The sequence below is a fragment of the Coregonus lavaretus genome, assembly GCF_964263955.1.
Source record: "Coregonus lavaretus genome assembly, chromosome: 17".
NCBI classification, from domain to species: Eukaryota; Metazoa; Chordata; class Actinopteri; order Salmoniformes; family Salmonidae; genus Coregonus; species Coregonus lavaretus.
Window position 1 is genome coordinate 23896151 of NC_140004.1, and position 19241 is coordinate 23915391.

At 45.7% G+C, this 19241-nt stretch overlaps 1 protein-coding gene across 1 annotated transcript in view; it reads right to left on the bottom strand.

The window, feature by feature from the left end:
• The window catches only part of LOC311144604 (tetratricopeptide repeat protein 28-like), a gene marked incomplete at its 5' end in the record, with an annotated part of 335073 nt that overhangs the window by 114850 nt on the left and 200982 nt on the right, over nt 1-19241 (bottom strand). The window contains 2 exon segments of the mRNA XM_084180641.1: nt 3998-4128; nt 4853-5125. Coding sequence (XP_084036767.1) covers nt 3998-4128; nt 4853-5125 — 404 coding nt within the window.

A 19241-nucleotide genomic window follows, 5' to 3' on the forward strand; every position in this document is an offset into this window, starting at 1 on the left:
GAGCAGCTCAGTATGTGTTGATAGTCATTTCTACCGCGGCGTTTTTGAAAGATATAACGTTAGCCATCGAGAATTACAAACGTTTTGCTACTTTTCTCAACAACATTGATGCCCTGCATTTAGCAGGCGCTATCGACAGATCAGTTGGAAAAAGTTGTAATGGGCTACTTTCTGCACACGCCATGGTCAGTGTGAACCGGAGGGACTTGACACAACGCTGGCCAAACAAAATGTAGCTACAAACAAAACGGAGTTAAACGGTTCCAGTCTGCCGTGAAGCGTTCATCCATGTATACGGGTAAGAGTCTAGCTACATTTTCAGTTATCATAAGTTTCTAATTTTGTCAGAAAGTCGTTTTCATTGCAAGTTAAAGCGTACTGAACGCTAGCTAGTGAACGTTAGCTTGCTGGCTCGCTATCTAACGTTACGTGTATGATCTGTGTAGTAATATTATTTGAATCAGAAAACTATTTGCATTGGTAGTTATAGCCTAATGTTAGCTAGCTAACATTGAACCTAGTTGGTTAGCTTTAGCTACCTGCAGATTCATACTACAGCTATGACAATGTTTGTATTGGTAGTAGTATGAGTTGGGATTATGCCGGCTCACTGTTTAGCTAGCTAGCTAGCTACATGTCTAAACAAAAGACTCCACTTCACCAGATGATTACAGTGCCTTGCAAAAGTATTCATCCCCCTTGGCGTTTTTCCCATTTTGTTGCATTACAACCTGTAATTGAAATAGATTTTTATTTGGATTTCATGTAATGGACATACACAAAATATTCCAAATTGGTGAAGTGAAATGAAAAAAATAACTTGTTTCAAAAAATTATACAAAATAAATAACGGAAAAGTGGTGCGTGCATATGTATTCACCCCCTTTGCTATGAAGCCCCTAAATAAGATCTGGTGCAACCAATTACCTTCAGAAGTCACATAATTAGTTAAATAAAGTCCACTTGTGTGCAATCTAAGTGTCACATGATCTGTCACATGATCTCAGTATATATACACCTGTTCTGAAAGGCCCCAGAGTCTGCAACACCACGAAGCAAGGGGCACCACCAAGCAAGCGGCACCACTTTAAGCCGTACACGCCACAGAGCTGGGCTTTACGGAAGAGTGGCCAGAAAAAAGACATTGCTTAAAGAAAAAAATAATCAAACACGTTTGGTGTTCGCCAAAAGTCATGTGGTAGACTCCCCAAACATATGGAAGAAGGTACTCTGGTCATTCAAGGGCCATTTTCTCAAAAGTGGGATTACAAATTTATCAACTTTCAAAGCAGAATTACTTTCCCATTGTTCCTCAACTGCAGTGTATGATATACCATTTTCTAGCTCTGAGTCTCTAATTTTATCCAATGTAAAAAACACAATTTCAAATGTTGCTACATAGGACTGAATCCATGTGGTGGGTCAAATATGCTGAAATCAAAATAAGGCCATGCTCATAAAAAAAAAGTTGTCCTCCCTAATCTTAAACGACACCGACCGCCACTTACTCTCTCTCCTTCAAACTCTTCACGGTCTGTGCAGCAGCACAACATCCTGTGTCCAGGCTGGCCTGGACTCTAGGAAGTGACCTCACCTCCTCAAATGCCAGATAATATGTTTGACATAAGAAAGCAAAACACCAGGCAGCACTAGCTGGGCTAGCTACAGTAATGAGGGATTTGTTCCCTCCATTAGCCCCCAGTGTTCTGCTCTGCTCTCTGAGGGAGGCCAGGTGGTGTGACATACATATGACTGTGATTAGGGGCCCGGGGCCAGGCGCTGAGGTCCAGAGGGGCCAGGGGGACGTCCTGTAGGAGGCAGCAGCCATTAGCAGCGTGGGATGAACTTGTCAAGACCCTGGAATAGTCCTTACATAACACCTCAGACACAGCTCACATGACTTATACTGGACCACTTCTAAAAGTACTGTTAGTGTGTGGTGGGAAGGTGAGGGGATGTTCCCTCTCAGAAGAAGTGAATGAGTGAGTATTAAGAATGGGTCAGTATTATTCAACATGTAAGGTGTACGGGTTGTGTGCTAAAACAAGGGGAGGGTGGGGGGGGGGGGAGAGATGAAGGGGGCACACACGATTTCGAATCTGATTGCGGATTTGAAAAGCAGAGAAGTAGGGGAAGATTTCATTATATGATAAAAAATGTTCTCTAACTTGTTGCGTTAGCGGTCAAATCGGCAGTTGTTTGGAAAGTAGTGAATGAGAGGTGTCCTTAACAGCCAGTCAGGTGGCAGCTTGGTGTTAGTGGGAGGATCTGATGATTAGGAAGGGTGGGGGCTTTCATATCTGACTGAGAAGGCAGGGTTGTAGGGGCACGGAAACACACACACACGCACACGCACACAAATGCACATGCACACACACAAACAAACACGCACACACTCATTAAAAGCTACCATCTGGTCAGCCAATTACTGCCAGTGCCTAATATCTGAACTGGGTACTGAGACCCCCAAATTAAACACAGACCCCCACACTCCTTACCTTATCCACACTTCTCCTCAAGCACACTCAAATACAGCTCACCATAACACTACTGTAACTTAACCTGTGTGCATGACATACTGTACATAGGTATAGGCTGTGAGAGATGTGAGGGGCCTTTGGCCGTTAGCTGTAGCTTTGTGTCTCATTATGTGGTTCTCTTTGGACTGTATAAAGCAGGGAGGGACGGGGGGAAGCAGGGAGGGACGGGGGGAAGCAGGGGCATTCTTCTCTCTGGGCTGGGTGACGGGAACTGTGCTGGAACGAGCACCTGTCACCCCCCACAATCACCACAGAGGTCAGGCAGAACAGAGAGAGAGAGAGAGAGAGAGAGAGAGAGAGAGAGAGAGAGAGAGAGAGTGGGGTTAAAGGAGAGAGAGAGAAACGAGCCCTTTTTCTCACTGTCTGGCCCTCCCTCTTCCTCTGCCTACCCTCCCTCATGCTCTACCTCTATTCTTCTTTCTCCCTCTCTCACTCTCACTCTCGCTCTCCCTCTCCCTCTCCCTCTCCCTCTCCCTCTCTCACTCTCCCTCTCCCTCTCCCTCTACCTCAGTTTTTTCTCTCTCATGTCCTTTGTTTTTTTTCTTTCCCCCTCTATTTCATTTCCAAACAGCTTAATCAGTCTAAATGACATTCCTAAAGCAGCATATGTTGCCAAAGCCCCAGATTTACTGAATCATGTACAGGATAAATATCTGTATAATATTTGCATAAACATTTTTTGCATTGATAACGAGGAGCACCAGCTGTTACTAAAGGCCCTCCCATTGGTCTCTCCACCTCTCTATCCCTCGCCTAGTCACCTTCATTTGTTCTCCTAGCCCACTTCTCATCCCTCTCTCTCTCTGACAGGGGAACGAGCAGCAGAGCCATCCTGCTCTTCAGCCTTACCCTTCAGTCACCCTCTGAACGACCAAGACAAAGGAGAGGAAAGCTGCTGGACACATCACTATTACAACCACTAACAGAAACAGAAAAAAGACACCAGCCATCCATTCCCCACATGCCCTCACCCCTCCTTCTATAGCAGAAGATAACCTAAAACTATATGAGAGATTTATCTTACATACTACCACCTAGAAAATAACACCAAAATGACCCAGGAGTAATAAAAATACCACCAAAATGACCCGGGGGGGCACAAGTGCTTTCAACTTACTCTTGAAAGTTGTAATAGTAGAATGCACAAGGTGCCATTTCGAAATAATCAGTTGTCCTCTTGTATTGTCAGTCATTGCATACCTTAGAGAGCTATTTAGAATTTCCATATCAAAACATTGTTTTTTAGCTAGGTTTTTTAGCCCATAGATTTTTTTGTAATGTTCGAGTCACTGAAATATCGCATGAATACACATTAGATATGGCAAAATGTATAGAATTGCAGGAAATTAGCTTTAAATCTGCAAAATGTTCTCTCCGCCAACAAGAGGGCTGTGAACAGTTTGAGGTCCAGAGGGGCCAGGGAGACACATGTGGCCATGTGTGTCTCAGTCTCTTACCTCCCTGTCCTTGAGCTTCATAGCCAGGACCAGCTGGTGGCGGTGGTTGGTCAGGGCCTCGCGGTAGTTCCCCTTGGAGAAGAATGCTGAGCCCAGGTTGCCATGGGCACGGCATTCACCTGTTTGGTCACCTGGAGCGGAGGAGGAAAGGGAGGAGAGGGAAGTGAGGACATGTATGGGAAAGTCACTCCAGGACAGTATGGGACAAAGGACAATGTTCTCTATACAAATTCATCTGAGAACATAATCAATACTTTGTAACTTTCAATACAAGCATCTGTATAATTGTTTGTTTACCACTCAGGTTATATACAGTACAACACGAAAATCACTACTAAATGTGCTGTCATTCAGTGTGGATCTTCAGGGCAGTCATGGTCCTCTACCATCTTAGAGCAGTGATGCAGTGATGCGATGGATCTCCTTGACACTGACATCCCATTATGTCCTTAAATGGAGAGCTGGGCGTTCGAAGCTGCTGTACAGACAGAGCTCCACAGTAGAAGTAGACATGCTAGACCTGACCTCCAGGCCCCAGTGGGGTGAGAGGAGGAGAGGGGGAGGCCTTATTACATCTGCCTGACAGACAGCCCCCCCCCCCCATACAGGGCCAGAGAGTCAGGCTCTCTACCTAAAAACCACAGTGCACTGCTCCATCCAGACCCTTATCTCCTACTGCTCTACTCTACACTGCCCACTCATGTGTCAAACTGTGTGGGGTAAGGAGAGTCCAGACAATCTGGGTTGCCTCACACACACAGTAACTCAGGACAAGATAGAGACGCACAAATACACACAGATATGAACAGAAATATACAGACAAAAACACACACACAAACACCCCTGTGGTCTCACCTAGTGACTTGGAAACCTCTAGGTCTTGCTGCATGTATCCGGTGCTCTTCTCTGCATTGCCCAGGGACCAGTGGGCGCTGCTGAGGGCTGAGAATACAGAGCCGCGCAGCTTGAGGCTGCAGGTACCGATCTTTAACGCGGCCTCCAGGACCACTACGGAGGCGGTGTGGTGGGCCGCCGTCAGCAGCTCCTGACCAATCACTGACACCACCACGAATGGACTCTTGTCCAGCTTCATCTTCTGCAGCTGTTGGTAGGTGGGTTCCAGGGACTCTGTGTGGAGGGAGGGAGGTAGGGGAGAGGAGGGGGTTAGGGATGGTCATGATGAGGGCTACTGGACTCATTCAGATAGCTTTTTTGTATTCCTTTCAGTTTCAAGGAATACACAAGGTGCTCCATACTGCAGCTCATCAACAATGACTGTATGCAGCTTCGGTAAAATACTGTACACTAGGCAAGTTGATTGGTTCACATGAATATATTGTAAAAGGGAAAATCTCAATAGCTCCATATAAACCCATCCCAGTCCTCAGTGCATCTAGTTAGGTCTGGCACAATTATTGTATAATCGTGTAACCGACGAATATGGATGAAGACCATCATGAAAATAAAATAACCGTCATAAACGTTTTGATATACACTACCGTTCAAAAGTTTGGGGTCACTTAGAAATGTCCTTGTTTTCCATGAAAACATACATGAAATGAGTTTTATTGCTTCTTTAATCAGCACAACAGTTTTCAGCTGTGCTAACATAATTGCTAAAGGGTTTTCTAATGATCAATTAGCTTTTTAAAATGATAATCTTGGATTACCAAACACAACGTGCCATTGTAACACAGGACTGATGGTTGCTGAATGGGCATCTGTACGCCTATGTAGATATTCCATTAAAAATCAGCCATTTCCAACTACAATAGCCATTTACAACATTACCCATGTCTACACTGTATTTCTGATCAATTCAGAAAATCCAGAAAATCACATTGTAGGATTTTTTATGAATTTATTTGCAAATTATGGTGGAAAATAAGTATTTGGTCAATAACATAAGTTTCTCAATACTTTGTTATATACACTTTGTTGGCAATGACACAGGTCAAACGTTTTCTGTAAGTCTTCACAAGGTTTTCACACACTGTTGCTGGTATTTTGGCCCATTCCTCCATGCAGATCTCCTCTAGAGCAGTGATGTTTTGGGGCTGTCGCTGGGCAACACAGACTTTCAATTCCTTCCAAAGATTTTCTATGGGGTTGAGATCTGGAGACTGGCTAGGCCACTCCAGGACCTTGAAATGCTTCTTACGAAGCCACTCCTTCGTTGCCCGGGCGGTGTGTTTGGGATCATGTCATGCTGAAAGACCCAGCCACGTTTCATCTTCAATGCCCTTGCTGATGGAAGGAGGTTTTCACTCAAAATCTCACGATACATGGCCCCATTCATTCTTTCCTTTACACGGATCAGTCGTCCTGGTACCTTTGCAGAAAAACAGCCCCAAAGCATGATGTTTCCACCCCCATGCTTCACAGTAGGTATGGTGTTCTTTGGATGCAACTCAGCATTCTTTGTCCTCCAAACATGACGAGTTGAGTTTTTACCAAAAAGTTCTATTTTGGTTTCATCTGACCATATGACATTCTCCCAATCCTCTTCTGGATCATCCAAATGCACTCTAGCAAACTTCAGACGGGCCTGGACATGTACTGGCTTAAGCAGGGGGACACGTCTGCCACTGCAGGATTTGAGTCCCTGGCGGCGTAGTGTGTTACTGATGGTAGGCTTTGTTACTTTGGTCCCAGCTCTCTGCAGGTCATTCACTAGGTCCCCCCGTGTGGTTCTGGGATTTTTGCTCACCGTTCTTGTGATCATTTTGACCCCACGGGGTGAGATCTTGCGTGGAGCCCCAGATCGAGGGAGATTATCAGTGGTCTTGTATGTCTTCCATTTCCTAATAATTGCTCCCACATTTGATTTCTTCAAACCAAGCTGCTTACCTATTGCAGATTCAGTCTTCCCAGCCTGGTGCAGGTCTACAATTTTGTTTCTGGTGTCCTTTGACAGCTCTTTGGTCTTGGCCATAGTGGAGTTTGGAGTGTGACTGTTTGAGGTTGTGGACAGGTGTCTTTTATACTGATAACAAGTTCAAACAGGTGCCATTAATACAGGTAACGAGTGGAGGACAGAGGAGCCTCTTAAAGAAGAAGTTACAGGTCTGTGAGAGCCAGAAATCTTGCTTGGTTGTAGGTGACCAAATAATTATTTTCCACCATAATTTGCAAATAAATACATTAAAAATCCTACAATGTGATTTTCTGGACACATTTTTCTCAATTTGTCTGTCATAGTTGACGTGTACCTATGATGAAAATTACAGGCCTCTCTCATCTTTTTAAGTGGGAGAACTTGCACAATTGGTGGCTGACTAAATACTTTTTTTCCCCACTGTAACTATTTCCCTGTATTTAGCGCCATCCATCATTCCTTCAATTCTGACCAGTTTCCCAGTCCCTGCCAATGAAAAACATCCCCACAGTATGATGCTGCCACCACCATGCTTCACTGTGGGGATGGTGTTCTTCGGCTTGCAAGCCACCCCCTTTTTCCTCCAAACATAACGATGGTCATTATGGAAAAGTGGAGTTGAAGAAGATGGCTGCAGTTTTACAGCCCTCTAACCAATTGTACTATTATGTGTGTTTTTTCGCGTTATTTTTAATTTATTCTGTACAAAATGTCTCTGCCACCGTCTCTTATGACCAAAAAGAGCTTCTGGATATCAGGACAGCGATTACTCACCTCGTATTGGACAAAGATTTTTTCTTCATCGAGTCGGACGTGAAGGATATCCTACAGACACCCAACAAGGCCCAAATCCCTGTCATTCACATGAGAAAGAGATGGAGATATCGTGGACGTAGGTCAGGGTGCCTTGTAAGGATCCGACGGCGAGCAAGTAAATTGCCTCTTCCATCAATCCTATTAGCCAATGTTCAGTCATTTGAAAACAAATTGGACGACCTACGATGAAGGTTATCCTACCAACGGGACATTAAAAACTGTAATAACTGTTTCACCGAGTCGTGGCTGAACGACGACATTGATAACATACAGCTGGCGGGATATACGCTACATTGTCAGGATAGAACGGCTCACTCCGGTAAGACAAGGGGTGGTGGTCTGTGTATATTTGTAAACAACAGCTGGTGCATAAAATCTAACACTAAGGAAGTCTCGAGGTTTTGCTCGCCGGAGGTAAAGTATCTCATGATAAGCTGTAGACCACACTATTTACCAAGAGAGTTTTCATCTATATTTCTTGTAGCTGTCTATCTACCACCACAAACCGATGCTGGAACTAAGATTGTACTCAATGAGCTGTATAAGGCCATAAATAAACAGGAAAACGCTCATCCAGAGGCAGCGCTCCTAGTGGCCGGGGACTTTAATGCAGGGAAACTTAAATCCATTCTACCTCATTTCTACCAGCATGTTAAATGTGCAACCAGAGGGGAAAAAACTCTAGACCACCTTTACTCCACACACAGAGACGCATACAAAGCTCTCCCTCGCCCTCCATTTGGCAAATCTGACCATAACTCTATCCTCCTGATTCCTGCTTATAAGCAAAAACTAAAGCAGGAAGCAGCAGTGACTCGGTTAATAAAAAAGTGGTCAGATGAAGCAGATGCTAAGCTACAGGACTGTTTTGCTAGCACAGACTGGAATATGTTCCGGGATTCTTCAGATAGCATTGAGGAGTACACCACATCAGTCACTGGCTTCATCAATAAGTGCATCGATGACGTCGTCGCCACAGTGACCATACGTACATACCCCAACCAGAAGCCATGGATTACAGGCAACATCCGCACTGAGCTAAAGGGTAGAGCTGCCGCTTTCAAGGAGCGGGACTCTAACCCGGACGCTTATAAGAAATCTCGCTATGCCCTCCGATGAACCATCAAACAGGCAAAGAGTCAATACAGGACTAAGATTGAATCGTACTACACCGGCTCTGAAGCTCGTCGGATGTGGCAGGGCTTGAAAACTATTACAGACTACAAAGGGAAGCACAGCCGTGAGCTGCCCAGTGACACAAGCCTACCAGATGAGCTAAATCACTTCTATGCTCGCTTCGAGGAACGCAACACTGAAGCATGCATGAGAGTATCAGCTGTTCCGGATGACTATGTGATAACATTCTCCGTAGCCAATGTGAGTAAGACTTTTAAGCAGGTCAACATTCACAAGGCCGCAGGGCCAGACGGATTACCAGGACGTGTACTCTGAGCATGTGCTGACCAACTGGCAAGTGTCTTCACTGACATTTTCAACATGTCCCTGACTGAGTCTGTAATACCAACATGTTTCAAGCAGACCACCATAGTCCCTGTGCCCAAGGACACTAAGATAACCTGCCTAAATGACTACCGACCACTAGCACTAACGTCTGTAGCCATGAAGTGCTTTGAAAGACTGGTCATGGCTCACATCAACACCATTATCCCAGAAACCCTAGACCCACTCCAATTTGCATACCGCCCCAATAGATCCACAGATGATGCAATCTCTATTGCACTCCACACTGCCCTTTCCCACCTGGACAAGAGGAACACCTACGTGAGAATGCTATTCATTGACTACAGCTCAGCGTTCAACACCATAGTGCCCTCAAAGCTCATCACTAAGCTAAGGATCCTGGGACTAAACACCTCCCTCTGCAACTGGATCCTGGACTTCCTGACGGGCTGTCCCCAGGTGGTAAGGGTAGGTAACAACACATCTGCCATGCTGATCCTCAACACGGGGGCCCCTCAGGGGTGCGTGCTCAGTCCCCTCCTGTACTCCCTGTTCACCCATGACTGCATGGCCAGGCACGACTCCAACACCATCATTAAGTTTGCCGACGACACAACAGTGGTAGGCCTGATCACCGATAACGATGAGACAGCCTATAGGGAGGAGGTCGGAGACCTGGCCGTGTGGTGCCAGGATAACAACCTCTCCCTCAACGTGATCAAGACAAAGGAGAAGATTGTGGACTACAGGAAAAAAAAGAGGACTGAGCACGCCCCCATTCTCATCGACGGGGCTGTAGTGGAACAAGTTGAAAGCTTCAAGTTCCTTGGTGTCCACATCAACAACAAACTATCATGGTCCAAACACACCAAGACAGTCGTGAAGAGGGCACGACAAAGCCTATTCCTCCCCAGGAAACTGAAAAGATTTGGCATAGGTCCTCAGATCCTCAAAAAGTTATACAGCTGCACCATCGAGAGCATCCTGACTGGTTGCATCATCGACTGGTATGGCAACTGCTCAGCCTCCGACCGCAACGCACTACAGAGGGTAGTGCGTACGGCCCAGTAAATCACTGGGGCCAAGCTTCCTGCCATCCAGGACCTCTATATCAGGTAGTGTCAGAGGAAGGTCCTCAAAATTGTCAAAGACTCCAGCCACCCTAGTCATAGACTGTTCTCTCTGCTACCGCACGACAAGCGGTACCGGAGCACCAAATCTAGGTCCAAAAGGCTTCTCAACAGCTTCTACCCCCAAGCCATAAGACTCCTGAACAGCTAATCATGGCTACCCAGACTATTTGCACTGCCCCCCCACCCCACCCCACCCCATCCCCCTCTTTTACGCTGCTGCTACTCTGTTTATTATTTATGCCTAGTCACTTTAACTCTACCCACATGTACAGTGAGGGAAAAAAGTATTTGATCCCCTGCTGATTTTGTACGTTTGCCCACTGACAAAAAATTGATCAGTCTATAATTTTAATGGTAGGTTTATTTGAACAGTGAGAGACAGAATAACAACAAAAAAATCCAGAAAACATGTTACGGTGGGGAAAAAAAGTATTTAGTCAGCCACCAATTGTGCAAGTTCTCCCACTTAAAAAGATGAGAGAGGCCTGTAATTTTCATCATAGGTACACGTCAACTGACAGACAAAATGAGAAAAAAAATCCAGAAAATCACATTGTAGGATTTTTAATGAATTTATTTGCAAATTATGGTGGAAAACAAGTATTTGGTCACCTACAAACAAGCAAGATTTCTGGCTCTCACAGACCTGTAACTTCTTCTTTAAGAGGCTCCTCTGTCCTCCACTCGTTACCTGTATTAATGGCACCTGTTTGAACTTGTTATCAGTATAAAAGACACCTGTCCACAACCTCAAACAGTCACACTCCAAACTCCACTATGGCCAAGACCAAAGAGCTGTCAAAGGACAAAATTGTAGACCTGCACCAGTCTGGGAAGACTGAATCTGCAATAGGTAAGCAGCTTGGTTTGAAGAAATCAACTGTAGGAGCAATTATTAGGAAATGGAAGACATACAAGATCACTGATAATCTCCCTCGATCTGGGGCTCCACGCAAGATCTCACCCCGTGGGGTCAAAATGATCACAAGAACGGTGAGCAAAAATCCCAGAACCACACGGGGGGACCTAGTGAATGACCTGCAGAGAGCTGGGACCAAAGTAACAAAGCCTACCATCAGTAACACACTACGCCGCCAGGGACTCAAATCCTGCAGTGCCAGACGTGTCCCCCTGCTTAAGCCAGTACATGTCCAGGCCCGTCTGAAGTTTGCTAGAGTGCATTTGGATGATCCAGAAGAGGATTTGGAGAATGTCATATGGTCAGATGAAACCAAAATATAACTTTTTGGTAAAAACTCAACTCGTCGTGTTTGGAGGACAAAGAATGCTGAGTTGCATCCAAAGAACACCATACCTACTGTGAAGCATGGGGGTGGAAACATCATGCTTTGGGGCTGTTTTTCTGCAAAGGGACCAGGACGACTGATCCGTGTAAAGGAAAGAATGAATGGGGCCATGTATCGTGAGATTTTGAGTGAAAACCTCCTTCCATCAGCAAGCGCATTGAAGATGACACGTGGCTGGGTCTTTCAGCATGACAATGATCCCAAACACACCGCCCGGGCAACGAAGGAGTGGCTTCGTAAGAACCATTTCAAGGTCCTGGAGGGGCCTAACCAGTCTCCAGATCTCAACCCCATAGAAAAGCTTTGGAGGGAGTTGAAAGTCCGTGTTGCCCAGTGACAGCCCCAAAACATCACTGCTCTAGAGGAGATCTGCATGGAGGAATGGGCCAAAATACCAGCAACAGTGTGTGAAAACCTTGTGAAGACTTACAGAAAATGTTTGACCTGTGTCATTGCCAACAAAGGGTATATAACAAAGTATTGAGCAACTTTTGTTATTGACCAAATACTTTTTTTCCACCATAATTTGCAAATAAATTCATAAAAAATCCTACAATGTGATTTTCTGGATTTTTTTTCTCATTTTGTCTGTCATAGTTGACGTGTACCTATGATGAAAATTACAGGCCTCTCTCATCTTTTTAAGTGGGAGAACTTGCACAATTGGTGGCTGACTAAATACTTTTTCCCCTCACTTTCTTCTCCTTTCCCCCTTCTGATAACCAGGTGGCGAATCGCATCTCTGCATGTCTGGCCGACATATCAGTATGGATGACGGATCACCACCTCAAGCTGAACCCTGGCAAGACGGAGCTGCTCTTCCTCCCGGGGAAGGACTGCCCGTTCCATGATCTCGCCATCACGGTTGACAACTCCGTTGTGTCCTCCTCCCAGAGTGCGAAGAGCCTTGGCGTGACCCTGGACAACACCCTGTCGTTCTCCGCCAACATCAAGGCGGTGACCCGATCCTGCAGGTTCATGCTCTACAACATTCGGAGAGTACGACACTGCCTTACACAGGAAGCGGCACAGGTCCTAATCCAGGCACTTGTCATCTCCCGTCTGGATTACTGCAACTCGCTGTTGGCTGGGCTCCCTGCTCAGCCCAGTCAAAGCTGTTCGCTGCTCTGGCACCCCAATGGTGGAACAAGCTCCCTCACGACGCCAGGACAGCGGAGTCACTCACCACCTTCCGGAGACATTTGAAACCCCACCTCTTTAAGGAACACCTGGGATAGGATAAAGTAATCCTTCTACCCCCCCCCCCCCCCCCAAAAAAAAAAAAGTATAATTGTAAAGTGGTTATCCCACTGGCTATAGGGTGAATGCACCAATTTGTAGTCGCTCTGGATAAGAGCGTCTGCTAAATGACGTAAATGTGCCCTTGAGCAAGGCACTTAACCCTAATTGCTCCTGTAAGTCGCTCTGGATAAGAGCGTCTGCTAAATGACTAAAATGAAAATGAAAATGACTTTATAAATTGATTTGCATTTTAATGAGGGAAATAAGTATTTGACCACCTCTCAATCAGAAAGATTACTGGCACCCAGGTGTCTTTTATACAGGTAACGATCTGAGATTAGGAGCACACTCTTAAAGGGAGTGCTCCTAATATCAGCTTGTTACCTGTATAAAAGACACCTGTCCACAGAAGCAATCAATCGATCAGATTCCAAACTCTCCACCATGGCCAAGACCAAAGACCTCTCCAAGGATGTCAGGGACAAGATTGTAGACCTACACAAGGCTGGAATGGGCTACAAGACCATCGCCAAGCAGCTTGGTGAGAAGGTGATAAATGGAAGAAACACAAAAGACCTGTCAATCTCCCTCGGCCTGAAGCTCCATGCAAGATCTCACCTCGTGGAGTTGCAATGATCATGAGAACGGTGAGGAATCAGCCCAGAACTACGCGGGAGGATCTTGGCAATGATCTCAAGGCAGCTGGGACCATAGTCACCAAGAAAACAATTGGTAACACACTACGCCGTGAAAGACTGAAATCCTGCAGCGACGTAAGGTCCCCCTGCTCAAGAAAGCACATATACAGGGCCGTCTGAAGTTTGCCAATGAACATCTAAATGATTCAGAGGAGAACTGGGTGAAAGTGTTGTGGTCAGATGAGACCAAAATCGAGCTCTTTGGTATCAACTCAACTCGCCGTGTTTGGAGGAGGAGGAATGCTGCCTATGACCCCAAGAACACCATCCCCACCGTCAAACATGGAGGTGGAAACATTATGCTTTGTGGGTGTTTTTCTGCTAAGGGGACAGGACAACTTCACCGCATCAAAGGGACGATGGACGGGGCCATGTACCGTCAAATCTTGGGTGAGAACCTCCTTCCCTCAGCCAGGGCATTGAAAATGGGTCGTGGATGGGTATTCCAGCATGACAATGACCCAAAACACACGGCCAAGGCAACAAAGGAGTGGCTCAAGAAGAAGCACATTAAGGTCCTGGAGTGGCCTAGCCAGTCTCCAGACCTTAATCCCATAGAAAATCTGTGGAGGGAGTTGAAGGTTCGAGTTGCCAAACGTCAGCCTCGAAACCTTAATGACTTGGAGAAGATCTGCAAAGAGGAGTGGGACAAAATCCCTCCTGAGATGTGTGCAAACCTGGTGGCCAACTACAAGAAACGTCTGACCTCTGTGATTGCCAACAAGGGTTTTGCCACCAAGTACGAAGTCATGTTTTGCAGAGGGGTCAAATACTTATTTCCCTCATTAAAATGCAAATCAATTTGTAACATTTTTGACATGCGTTTTTCTGGTTTTTTTTGTTGTTATTCTGTCTCTCACTGTTCAAATAAACCTACCATTAAAATTATAGACTGATCATGTCTTTGTCAGTGGGCAAACGTACAAAATCAGCAGGGGATCAAATACTTTTTTCCCTCACTGTACATATTACCTCAATTACCTCGACTAGCTGGTGCCCCCGAACATTGACTCTGTACCGGTACCCCCCTGTATATAGCCTCCCTACTTTTATTTTACTTTACTGCTGCTCTTTAGTTATTTGCTTTTATTAATTTTTTACTTAACACTTTTTTATTTTACTTTTTTATTTTTTAAAAACGGCATTGTTGGTTAAGGGCTTGTAAGTAATCATTTCACTGTAATGTCTACACCTGTTGTATTCGGCGCATGTGGCAAATAAAATTAGATTAGATTTGATTTGATTTATGGCCAAACAGTTCTATTTTTGTTTCATCAGACCAGAGGACATTTCTCCAAAAAGTACGATCTTTGTCCCCATGTGAAGTTGCAAACCGTAGTCTGGCTTTTTTATGGCGGTTTTGGAGCAGTGGCTTCTTCCTTGCTGAGCGGCATTTCAGGTTATGTCGATATAGGACTCGTTTTACTGTGGATATAGATACTTTTGTACCGGTTTCATCCAGCATCTTCACAAGGTCCTTTGCTGTTGTTCTGGGATTGATTTGCACATTTCGCACCAAAGTACGTTCATATCTAGGAGACAGAATGCATCTCCTTCCTGAGCGGTATGACGGCTCCGTGGTCCCATGGTGTTTACACTTGCGTACTATTGTTTGTACAGATGAATGTGGTACCTTCAGGCATTTGGAAATTGCTCCCAAGGATGAACCAGACTTGTGGAGGTCTACAATTTTTTTTCTGAGGTCTTGGCTGATTTCTTTAGTTTTTCCCATAATGTGAAGCAAAGAGGCACTGAGTTTGAAGGTAGGCCTTGAAATACATCCACAGGTACACCTCCAATTGACTCAAATGATGTCAATTAGCCTATCAGAAGTTTCTAAAGCCATGACATCATTTTCTGGAATTTTCCAAGCTGTTTAAAGGCGCAGTCAACTTAGTGTATGTAAACTTCTGACCCACTGGAATTGTGATACAGTGAATTATAAGTGAAACAATCTGTCTGTAAAAAATTGTTGGAAAAATTACTTGTGTCATGCACAAAGTAGATGTCCTAACCGACTTGCCAAAACTATAGTTTGTTAACAAGAAATTTGTGGAGTGGTTGAAAAATGAGTTTTAATGACTCCAACCTACGTGTATGTAAACTTCCTACTTCAACTGTATATCCAGGACCAGTCAAAAGGTTGGACACACCTACTCATTCAAGGGTTTTTCTTTATTTTCACAATTTTTTACATTGTAGAATAATAGTGAAGACATCAAAACTATGAAATAACACATATGGCATCATGTAGTAAACAAAAAAGTGTTAAACATATCAAAATATATTTTATATTTGAGGTTCTTCAAATAGCCACCCTTTGCCTTGATGACAGCTTTGCACACTCTTGGCATTTTGTCAACCAGCTTCACCTGGAATGCTTTTCCAACTGTCTTGAAGGAGTTCCCACATATGCTGAGCACTTGTTGGCTGCTTTCCCTTCACTCTGCCATCCGACTCATCCCAAACCATCTCAATTGGGTTGAGGTCGGGGGATTGTGGAGGCCAGGTCATCTGATGTAGCACTCCATCACTCTCCTTCTTGGTCAAATAGCCCTTACACAGCCTGGAGGTGTGTTGGTCGTTGTCCTGTTGAAAAACAAATGATAGTCCCACTAAGCCCAAACCAGATAGGATGGCGTATCGCTGCAGAATGCTGTGGTAGTCATGCTGGTTAAGTGTGCCTTGAATTCTAAATAAATCACAGACAGTGTCACCAGCAAAGCACCCCCACACCATAACACCTCCTCCTCCATGCTTTACGGTGGGATCTACACATGCGGAGATCATCCATTCACCCACAGCGCGTCTCACAAAGATACGGCGGTTTGAACCAAAAATCTCAAATTTGATCTAATGTCCATTGCTCTTGTTTCTTGGCCCAAGCAGGTCTCTTCTTATTATTGGTGTCCTTTACTAGTGGTTTGTAAATGTACATGTAAAAAAAAATGTTTCTTTGCAGCAATTCGACCATAAAGACCTGATTCGACCAGCTGTTAGAAGCCCATTAGTGCAACTCCCCATTATCGAAACGCCATTTGAGAGGATAGTGATGGATATAGTGGGCCCACTACCCAAATCTGCCAAGAGGGCACCAATATATTCTGGTCATCCTAGATTATGCCACTCGCTACCCAGAAGCCATTCCGGACGATGGCTTCCAAAAATATTGCCAAGGAGTTAGTGCTCCTGTTCACCATGGTAGGGATTCCAAAGGAGATCCTTACTGACCAGGGGACCCCCTTTATGTCCCGCCTTATGGCGGACCTTTGTAAGTAGTGGGAGGTGAAACAGTTGAGGACATCGGTTTACCATCCTCATACGTACGGGCTGGTTGAGAGATTCAACTGCACCCTGAAGTCAATGCTCAGGAAGGTAATCGATAAGGATGGGAAAAACTGGGATTTCATGTTGCCATATCTGATGTTTGCCATTAGAGAGGTTCCCCAAGCCTCGCTGGGGTTTTCACCCTTTGAGCTAGTATATGGGAGGCACCCCCGGGGAATCTTAGACATCGCCGGGAAACCTGGGAGCGCCAGGCCACCCCTTATACTAGAGTTATAGAGCACGTCACGGCAATGCAAGACAGGATAGCCACAGTCACAAGAGCACCAGCGCCACACTTATAACTGGCAGGCTACCCTGAGGGAATTTCAACCGGGAGATAAGGTGTTAGTGCTGGTCCCCACGGTAGAGTGTAAACTACTAGCCACATGGAAGGGACCATATAAAGTGCTGAAGAAAATAGGAGAAGTTAATTATCGGATCCGACAGCCAGGTCGTCGGCCCCCGGAACAGATCTATCACATTAACCTGTTAAAAGCATGGAGAGAGAGAGAAACACTAATTGTCACTTACCCAACAACCACTAAGGAGGCAGCCAAAGTACATTTTTCACCTACTCTGTCCCCAGCACAAGTACAGGAAGTAAATACCCTGATCCAGAAAAACAGAGATGTATTTTCATCGATACCAGGACGAACTGAGGTTACGGCTCATGATATTGTTTCCCTACCAGGGAGAAAAGTGAGCATGAGGCCATATTGGGTACCCAAGGCTTGACGAGCTGCGTTTTGAGCGTAGACTGAGAAAATTTTGGCAGCTGGAGTGGTCGAAGAGTCACATAGTGAGTGGTCTAGCCCAATTGTGATGGTCTCCAAGCCCGATGGGTCTTTGTGGTATTGTAATGATTTCCGGAAGGTAAATGAAATCTCGAAGTTTGATGCCTACCCCATGCCCCGAGTAGATGAACTATTGGAGAAAATTGGTAAAGCTCGGTACATTACGACCTTGGACCTAGCCAAAGGTTACTGGCAAATTCCCCTGACCCCCAGAGCCAAAGAAAAGACAGCCTTCGCAACCCCTGACGGTTTGTTTCCATACACTGTCATGCCAATCGGCTTACACAGGGCCCCAGCCACCTTTCAACGGCTAATGGACCAGGTCCTAAAACCGCACAGAGCTTACGCTGCAGCCTATTTAGATGACGTGGGGATCTACAGCCCAGATTGGGAATCCCACTTACCCCGGGTACAGGCAGTGCTAAACGCCCTTAGGAAGGCAGGGCTCACAGCGAACCCTGCCAAGTGTTATGTGGGGTTAGAGGAAACCGAGTATCTGGGATACACCGTGGGAAGAGGGATAATCAAACCCCAACTTAAGAAGGTTGAGGCAATTAGAGGATGGCTGAAACCAGTAAATAAGAAGTCCTAGGGTTGACAGTTTACTATCGGAAGTTCATCCCATATTATGCCACAGTGGCCGCCCCACCTACCGACATGACTAGAGCCAGAGGGCCAAACATGGTAAAATGGGATGAAAAGGCCACCAAAGCATTTAGAACATTACAGGAGGCTCTCTGCTGTAATCCAGTGATGGTGGTACCAGACTTTGAGCGCAAGTTCGTGGTTCAGACGGATGCCTCAGAGGTCGGGTTGGGAGCCGTGCTCTCCCAAGAGGTAGAAGGGGTGGAACACCCCATCCTGTTTTTAAGCAGGAAGCTGGAACCACGGGAGGCCAACTACTCAGTCGTTGAGAAAGAGGCACTTGCAGAAAAGTGGGCTCTAGAAAGCCTGAAATATTACCTGCTAGGGCGCCACTTCACCCTCATCAGTGACCATGCCCCACTCACCTGGATGCATAGGGCTAAAGAGAAGAACGCTCGGGTGATGCGGTGGTTTTTGAGTCTCCAACCGTTTCACTTTGACTTAAAACACAGAGCTGGGAAGGAAATGGGAAATGTGGATGGGTTATCCTGCATGGCATGCACGCCTATATTGCTGCGGTAGCCCAACCTAGGGGGTCGAAGTTAGGGGGGAGATGTGTGGCAAAGAAGGGGGCAGAGTGTTAAATGGCAGATATGTGAGGGCAGAACTAATAAACGGGCTCTTCCCTCTCACTAAAATGGCCACCCCGACAAGAACTACAGATCACAAAATGGCAGACCGCCAAAAACTACAATCCCCAGAAGCAAGGGGAACGCTCGCAAGGTGGGGCCGACCCACATATAAGGGGTCATGACAAACCAGGAAGAGAGAGTGAGAACAAGGGGCTGTGGATCTGTGAACCACGGAAAAATCGAAAAGTGACAATATATATCGGCTGGATTTACCGTGTATGACCTGGACTGTTTGGACTTACCTGTTGGCTGTTGGACCTGGACCTACCGAGAACCTGATTCATGTATCGAACACTGCTATCCTCGACCAC